At 30.3% G+C, this 9,669-nt stretch overlaps 1 protein-coding gene across 1 annotated transcript; it reads left to right on the top strand.

The window, feature by feature from the left end:
- Nucleotides 1-5,483: 5,483 nt before the first annotated feature.
- Nucleotides 5,484-9,215, top strand: LOC114367999 (plant UBX domain-containing protein 4-like). The gene is made up of 4 exons (XM_028325310.1): nt 5,484-5,721; nt 7,349-7,637; nt 7,950-8,045; nt 8,498-9,215. The coding sequence occupies exons 1-4, from the start codon at nt 5,582-5,584 to the stop codon at nt 8,876-8,878; spliced, it is 906 nt and encodes a 301-aa protein (XP_028181111.1). The 5' UTR covers nt 5,484-5,581; the 3' UTR covers nt 8,879-9,215.
- Nucleotides 9,216-9,669: the final 454 nt, after the last annotated feature.

Here is a 9,669-nt window from a genome sequence, read left to right as displayed (position 1 = left end):
AGTCGGTTTTCTTGTGTGGATCTGTATGGGCTGGGCTTCATAAGGCCCAAACATGCTAACTGGCCCGACTAGGGTAAAAATAATTAATTTTTTATCACCTACAGATAAAAAGATATTTTAAATAATAAACGAAAATGGTTATAATTATTAGGCTAAATTATAATTTTGGTCCTCTAATTTTTTAAATCCATGATTTTGGTCCCTCTAGTTTTTAACTATAACATTTGATCCTTCCAGTTTAATAATTGATAATTTTGGTTCTCCTGATAAATTATTAACAAATAATTATGATTAATAGAGTTATTAAATTAATTATTCAATGATTGTTTTTCTGAAAATTTTCAAAGAAGGTTTCAAATGCGAAGGCATGTGTTCCTTCGAATTGTAGAGGTCCTTAGCGATCATGAGTATTTTCAAATGAGGATAGGTGTAATGCGTAGAAATGATCCACCATTGTTGCAAAAGTGCACTGTTGTTCTTCGTATATTGGCTTATGGCTCACCTGTTGACAATGTGGATCAGTATATTTAGATTTTTGAAACCACTGCAATGGAATATTTAGAGAGATTTGTATCAGACAACTATGCAATATTTGGAGATGTGTACCTTAGAAGGCCTAATAATGAAGACACTAAAAGACTACTATAAATGAAAGTAGCACATGACTTTCTAGGTATGTTAGGTTCATTGATTGTATGCATTAAAAATGAAAAAATTATCCAATTGGGTGAAAAGACCAATTTTGTTGAGGTTATCATGCCAACCCAACAATCATTCTTGAAGTATAAGACTTTGTGAATTTGACATACATTTTTGACATCACAAATTCAAATAATGACATTATTGTGTTAAATACATCTAATGTGTTTAATAAAATTTTCTCAAGACGTGTGTCCGTAATACAACACATAATACATGAAACCCAATATGCTAAGGGGTAATATCTAGCATATGACATTTATCTATACTTTGTTATATTTCTAAAAATCATCTCAATGTTATAATGAGAAAAGATAATTTTTTTCCACAGCGACATGAATCAACAACAAAGAATGTAAAATGTGCGTTTGAAGTACTCCAATTTTGATTCAAAATTATCCGACACATTTCTAGGATACACATTTCTAGGAAACTTAACTGATGTGATTAGCAATATCATCTTGAATTCTTCTCAAGTTGGTGTTCTCGCTTATACTAACCATCACAACCATACTAAACAAGCCGTCCCTTAAATTCGTCTTATAGTACTGTCTAAATTATTTTAGTAAAATGTTTCAAAAGAGCCATATTTCAATAATTTGTTTGTAAAATTAGCCCTCTTTGGTCAATCAGCCCTGTTAATGTGGAGAAACTACTTCACACTCTTGGACCGCATTTCATAAGGATCACACCCGCTAAATTGCAAATTTTTTATTCACGTTTAAAGTTTTGCATAATAATTTGTATTCATCCCATACATTTGACAATATATTTAATAGTTTAGTCTATGAAATATGAAAGTCTTAATTAATGATTTTTTTTATCATTTTAACATGGTAGTTTTAAAAAAGCATAAAAAAATGTGATCACACGAGGACATGAAGAAATAGTTCATTTAATAACACCACACGAGGACATGAAGTATTAGAAGCAAGATTCTTGATGATAGTTCATTTAACTATACGTTTTACTTAATATATAAAAGGATTTTTATACCATTATTTAATTACAAACTTTCATATATAATAAATTTATTAATTTTTATAATAATTATTTTAAAATTCATAATAATAATTATTATTTATTGGTTAATAACTAATTAGGTAATTCGTGCGATGCATGACACAAATTATATGTGGATAAAATAGATTGTTTATTATTTAAAACTAAATAAATTTAAATCTGGAAAGAATAATATGTTTTTTAAAAAATATTAGCAAAAAATATAATATTTATTTATACAATTTATTAAATTATTAACCTATTTTTTATCATATTAAGTGAATTTCTGTCACATTTTAGAAATGTTATTTAACAATTGAAAAATAAACCTACTATTGTAAACTTAAACCGAATGTATTTTCTTGAGATTAAATACGATTATTTTTCTTGAGATACCAGACTTTTGTTGTTGCCAAAAAAAATTGTGATTAAACAACAAAAAAATCAATAAGCTTCTCAACTAAAAAAGTAAATAGCATGACCCATTATTGCACCAATCTCTCAAGCTTGTTGACTTCCAAATACAAGTCTCTAAACTATACATTGAGCTACTCTTCCACCAAGCAAGCTTTTACACTTCAGCATTTCACTGAAATATTCCCGATGGACAAATTTAACTTTCCTCCATAACTACAGAATAAAAGCCAGAGAATAAAAAAGGCTAACCGGATATTTGAACGCATAATTTCCACTTGAACGTTATCTTCACGAAATGATATAGTGAATCACGAGATAAAAAGAGAGAGAGTTGAAGTGTGTTCACGTCTCAAAGGATGCAATCGATTTCGACAGGAGGAGCTAGAAATGAAAGGAGAGCCAAGAGAAAGTGTAGCGCAACAACACGACGGGGATGAAAAACATCAGAAATGTTCAATGTTGGTGATTGGGTTTCACTTGTTTGCGCGGAAGAAACCTTATAATCGGAACAAGGAACAAAAGTGGTTGTGACGATATGCAGAGACGCCACCAACCATGGTCGTGCGAAGACCAGAATTGTCGCATCACACAATAAAGGATCACCAACCATGTTGTGACAATATGTTTTTTTGAATGGGCTTCATGTGTTAGCATGCAAGAAATCTTCAGATTGGAGCAAGGAGCAGAAGACACTCACAACGTCAAAATTTCTGTTGAATGAAGTCAATGTTTGTTCCAGAAAGATCAATGTTGTCATCTTCTTTAGTACTCAAGGTAGTGTGTGTGTATATGCTATGATTTTCAATTTTATTAAAGATACATGATCAATTATTATTAACTACTAGTTGTATTTGTCATCCAATCATATTCTTTCATTATTTGTGCTTTCCCCATATTTTAATTATGACTTATGAGACATTGAAGATGAAAAACTGAGTTAGCCTCGATTTGAGTTGTTATTAACTACTGGTTGTATTTATCATTCAACCACATTCTCTCAATATTTATGCTTTAACCATATTTTATTTATGAGACTTTGGAGATGTAAAATAATTTTAGGCTCGAATTGAATATAATTTTAGGCAAAAAAAACTTACCTCACACTTAACTTGCAAGAGTATATTGGTAACATAATTTTTCCTTTAAGAAAATTCTATTTGTTTCATTATTAGTTTATAGTTGTTCAGCTTTGAGGATAATTCCATTTGAAATTTATCAAATAAAGGTATTTTTTGAATTAATCCCCAAATGGGGTAAGTCATAGGAATTTTTATGACTTTTGGGTATGAAGTTATAAAAAATGACAACTTTGATTTTTTTTTTTTCGATATAGTGAAATTATAAAAAAAATCCAATAATTTTAGTTTTTTTTAATTATTTATATAAAGCCATAAATTTTTCACAACTTCAAAGTCGTGATTAATTTTTTTTATTTTTAAATTAATTTTGAACACTTTAAAGTTATTTTAATTTTAGTTTTATAATTTTTTTAAAAAATAATCACAATTATGAAATCCTAAAAAAATTTATGACTATATATAAATAATTAAAAAAAATTAAAGTTGTTGAATTTTTTACAACTTCGGTGTAAATGAAAACTTAAATCGTGATTTTTTTTTACAATTTTATATCTAAAAGTCGTAAAAAATTCCTACAACTTATCTTTATTAGAGGATTAATTCAAAAAATACTGTATTTAGTAAATTCCAAATGAAATTTCTCCCTCTTGATCGAATTCCCACGATTCCATTGGTTAAAAAAAATAAAATCACATAGAATATCAGAAAAGTGAGGGAGGAGTTAAAATGATAATATAACTATTATCCTTTTAAATAACGCAATTTCGATATATCTTAAAGCATCTTGACAACACAGCTTCTCAAGAATACCAGTTACAAAGTACATTTGATAAGATTAGTTTCACAACTTAAAAAAGGAAAAAGAGAAAAAGAACAAAAAAAATCGCAAACTGAAGATGACTCATCAAACTCCATTATCTTCTTTGTTGCAAGCTGATCAAAATCCAAAGTCATGGCAAATTTGTATCCATTTTGAAGGCTACGATATAAAAATTCCAAGACGCAGATGATGTTTCGATCTCGATTTGGATGCAAATTTAGGTGGAAAATTTTGCTGGAAACTTAACTGTTTAAGTATTATTAAAATTAAGATTAAGATTAGGATTAGGATTAGTGTTATTAAGATTAAGATTATAGGGAGCTTAATTATATTTGATTGAAAGTAAAGATACTAAAAATACCTTTTTTCATCATTTTATTAGAAGTTTTATGAATTGTTTTTGATCCATTATTTGAAGGGAGAGAGGAAAAAAAATTCGATCAAATCCTTTTGTTTTTTGCTGGGAAAAATATTTGATTAATTTTAATTTTCTTAATTCTTTATCCAATATATTTGATTTAAAATTAAAATTAATACAATCTAAAGTAGTCTGTTTAGATTGGATAGTTTTCAGTTTCAATCTTATTTTTTAATTTTCTTTTAAAAAGGTAATAATTTAAAATATTAAATACTTTATCTTCAAGTTATTATTCATAAATACTAGGTTTAAATATATCTTTAATTTCTTAAATTTAAGTTGAAAAATAGGAATTTAGATTTTAATTTGTAACATGTAAGAAGAATCCAAAGATTCATACCAATCATAGAAAAAAGTAGTTTGAAAATATTTTTTTTAATCCATATATCTTCTATTTTAATTCATTTTTAATATTTATCATCAAAATATAAGTAATATTATCAATTATATTTAACTACAAAAATATTAACAAGTAATTCATAACTAATCTACTCCAAGATAATTTATAATAAAAAAATAACTGATAATTTATAATTAATTTGTAACTAATTATTTTTATATTTTTTTATATTAAGGACTAAAAAGTAATTAAAATTTAAATTATAGGAACTAAATTAATTATTTTCAAACTATAAAAACTAAAAAGAGAATTAAAATATAAACTATAAATTAAAAAAATATTTTTAAACTATAAAAACTAAAAAAAAATTAAAATATAAATTATAAAGACTAAAAAAATATTTATAAATTATAAAGAATAAAAACATTTCTAAAATTATAAGAACTAAATAAGTAACATATAAACCGTGTAAAACTAAAATAATGATATATAATTATCCAATCAAAAATCACAAATTTATGATAACTTTGTTAATTATAATAAAATTATCTTAAAAACCTTATAAATGTGAGTTGTGATTAAACAGAGGATAAAGTGAATCACCATTAAATTCTTAATGATAACAATGAATTTTAATTATTTAAGTAACTCAATTTAAGCGAACCGTTGGATATAAATGTAAGGTGAGGATTGGTGACGGAGAGGATCCAAACGCCTTATTCTTAAAGCGAAATCACATAGTATTAGTGAGTAGGCTGCCTTTTCTCTCTTCTTTCTCTGTTGCGTTTTGTGAAATCTAATTCGACATGGCGTCACGGGACAACAAGAAGGCGTCCAGCAGCCGAGCCGGCCGAATTCGCACCCTCTCCGATCTGAACCGTCCCTCCGCCGATTCCGACAGCGACTCCGATGGCCCTCAGGAGTATTACACCGGCGGCGAAAAGAGGTTCTCTTCTCTTCTCCCCCCCCCCCCCCCCCCAATCCTTCAATTCCACTGCTTCAATAGTAATTCAGGCTAATCCTCATGCAAAACCACATAATTAGGATATTTTTTTTATAAAAAAACGCGTTTTAGCAACTTCTAGTTTTCAACTTATTGATGTCACTTTGTATGCATAAATGTGTTGTGTAATATATTGCTTTGCCGATTGTTACTGTATGGAATTATTAGAGTTGACTTAAATTATGCCGGTGCTGGTGTACCACCACTCAAAGAACTAAGTTAGATTTTTTGAACAGTTTTTCTTCCCCCAATCATATCAAATTCTTGCATGTTTTTTGTATATTTGAAATGAGAGTTACGATTTGTGCTGGTATGTTTCATGTTGTTTTCTAAATTCTGTGTTGGTGTTGTTATTGTTTTGTTTATCTTCTTATGATTGTAGACTGTTATTTTTTTTATGTGTTGATTGATTACCTTTTCTTCCCTGTTCTTCTTGCCTGGGTTAACTTGATTGACGGGAGCTTTTTCCTGCCACATTTATTGGCATTCTGCTTGATAATTACAAAAAAAAAAAAAGCTTTCTCAATCTGAAATTGGTGATTAGATTTCATACTTATGCAATGTGCATTTAGATTTTTGTCAAACTCATTTTTGGGTTGAAGGACTGAAAGCAATTGAAAACTTAAGGCATCATAAGCAATAAAATCATGCTTTTTGTGAGAGGTTTTGAACTTTTACTTTGAATCTATTTTGCTTAAATTTTTTTTTTTTTTTCTGGTATAGGTGTTGGGCTTTTGAAACCCCAATAAGCACTCTCTTTTTTCTTCTTAGGTTTAATAGCAATGCTTCTGTATATTGATAGGCTTTGAAGTCCATAACGACTTGTGTAGATTTTAAATAGGGGTAACTATATCCATAATAAGTTTTGTTATGATATTTTTATTTAGTATGTAAAATATTCACTTTTAAGCTGTTTTTGGATGGATGGAGTAGAATGAAAAGAAGATACTCAACCCATTTTAGAGTACTCAACCCATTTTAGAGTTTTTAATTTAATATGGTGGAATGGTTAAGGATGGGAACCCAAACTATACCTTGCTACTCTAACTCTTAAAATTTCTGTACTCTCCAATTTAGATGGTTTTGAATGGAACATTTATATTTTAAACTGTCATATACAATTTTAACGAAACACCTTAACCTTTTTGCTAAAAGTAGATTATTATAACTTATAAGTGCAATTCTAGAAGATAAGTTTGTAATCTACTCCACTCAGGGTTTTTAATTCCAAAAAAGGAAAGGGGCTCCACACCATTATTACCTCATTAAAAATTTCAAACAATAGAGTGGTACCTTTCCCTCCATCCAATTCCAAACCACTCCACTTCATCCTCTTCAAAATTTCAATATGTAGCCGTAAGCTCTACTTTTCTAGAACCTCAAGCACCTTACACTCAGTGAAATATCACTTTTGACTACCTTGACGGAAAGTGTTTGACATTTTGATATTAATATTACTGGTGTCTCTAATTTTTCTAAAGATTTATGGACGCACACGTCTATGCCCAGTCAGTTTGATAATTTGATTCTTTTGTACTGAGTATTTAACCATTGTACATTATATCTCCAGTGGAATGCTTGTCCAGGATCCTTCAAAGGGAAATGATGTGGATGAAATTTTCAATCAAGCTAGGCAACTTGGGGCTGTTGAAAGGCCTCTTGATCAGCTTCAGGAGCCTCCAAGGTCAACTAGCTTTACTGGAACTGGCAGGTTACTCTCAGGGGAAACTACACGATCTACTAATAATCAGCAACCTGAGGCTGTTGTTCATAACATTGTTTTCTGGAGTAATGGTTTCACTGTAAATGATGGACCATTGAGGAGTTTGGACGATCCTCAAAATGCCTCATTTTTAGAGGTGATGGTATTTAAGATTCTGATTCCATTAGTGGATTTGAGGGTAAAATAATTTGGAAGTAATGAGGTTGCCTTCCTGAAAAGGCGAATCTGATGTTAGAGGATTAAGATTTTGCATTTGATAAATGTTGTTCAGAAAATAATGGATCATCTTAACAAATTTCACTTATCACTTCACTTTTTAGTTAAATCCTTTTTGAAATCCATGTAAGAATGGCGCCCCAGAAATGTGTTTGGGCTACTATAACTTTCTTATTGGTTATGTAAAATGATTCCATTGTGCTTAATGATATTTTCTATTTTTTTAATGCAGAGCATAAAAAAATCTGAGTGTCCCAAAGAGCTTGAGCCTGAAGATAGGAGGTCATCTGTTAATGTTAACCTCATACGGAGGAATGAGAACTATCGTGTGAGTTTTCTGTTTGAGTTATTTGGTTTGTCTCTGTTCAATTTACTATTAAAGCATGATGAGTTTAGACCTTGTTTGGATAAACTTTTGTATAAGCACTTATAGAAGAAGAAAAATGGATTGAACTTCTTGCATAAGATAAAATCACCTTATGAATTTAACTTTTATAGAAACTCTTTTCATTTAACTTCTCTGAAAGTCAAGGTGCATAAGTTGATTTTAGCTTTTGGACAAGCTCAATACATTTTATCTTCTTATTTTCTTCCCCTATAAGTGCTTATAAAGAAGTATATCTAAACAAGGTCTTGTTAGCATCGTTTATTAGTTTTGGAGCTTTTGATGTTTTGCATTTTGAAATGCAATCTAGGTCTTTTGTTATGCATAATTACTTATATCTAAAATCACACATGTCCAATGTGTGAATTATAAGTGCTTTTTTTTCGTGCTTACAGGAACCCGAAAAGCAGCATGTTGCATTTCAGGGAGTGGGAAGAACTCTTGGAAGCAGCTCTACATCAATGGCTCCTGACTCTCCTGCTGCCTCAACACCTACCAATGCAGCGCCAACTCCTTCTGCTGGTCTGGTAGTTGATCAATCATTGCCATCAACCTCAATACAACTCAGGTTGGCTGATGGAACCCGCTTGATATCACATTTTAATTACCACCACACAATCAGCGACATCCGTGCCTTCATTGATGCATCTAGACCTGGGGGTCGGCAGAATTATCAACTTCAGTTGATGGGTTTCCCCCCAAAGATTCTAATTGATGAAACTCAGACTATAGAGCAGGCAGGACTGGCAAATTCAGTTGTCATACAGAAAATTTAGCAAACTGCTGCTTCATGCAGTTTGTCATTGCTGGCTAAGTGCTCTGCATTAAAGGGATCCATTTTTAATGGGGGCTTCTAGATGTGAGGTACTGTTATTTACAAAAACAGATAGGACCCCCCCTAATGTTGGGGCGACATTTTCTTTTGTTGCTCAAAGTTTACCAAGTATTTGCTTTGGGACCAGTTGAATGGCTTAGCTTTGGACCTATTTCATGTTATGATGATTGTGTTGTGTGTCCTCTTTCTGACTGGGCCTAGTGACTGAACTTGATAATATATTGAACACACCACTGAAATGCAGGATAACCCTAAGTCACACATGTCAGTTTTTTGAATATGTGCTACCAATTCTCAAGTGTGGTTTTATTATATTTCTTCTAAAATAAACAAAGCTGCAGCATACATTTGCTTTGGCTATTTAAGCATACCCCTTAAATTAGGGGAAGCGAAAGGACATATATTTTAGCCACCAGTAAAGAAAGAGCATATATATTTTTTATTGGCAGGAATCTACAGATTTTAGGAAAAGCAACAGCGAATGGAAAAAAATCATTTTTTTTCTTCTCATTTTTGCTGAAATGGAAGGGAAGAAACCACATTATTTAGTATCATATATACATATATTTTTATACACATATATTCTCATGTTCCCCTTATATGATTCCAAAGAAACCCTAAAGAAAACTGTACATAAGGAGAATTAGACTCTTTAGTGTTCAATTGAATATATGGCCGTTGAAATTAGAATTATTTTAATTTTAATTCTTTCATACTGAATAAAAAGAATAA

The sequence above is a fragment of the Glycine soja genome, chromosome 9 (genome assembly GCF_004193775.1).
Source record: "Glycine soja cultivar W05 chromosome 9, ASM419377v2, whole genome shotgun sequence".
Taxonomy (NCBI): Eukaryota; Viridiplantae; Streptophyta; class Magnoliopsida; order Fabales; family Fabaceae; genus Glycine; species Glycine soja.
This window is presented reverse-complemented; position numbering and strand designations above follow the sequence as displayed.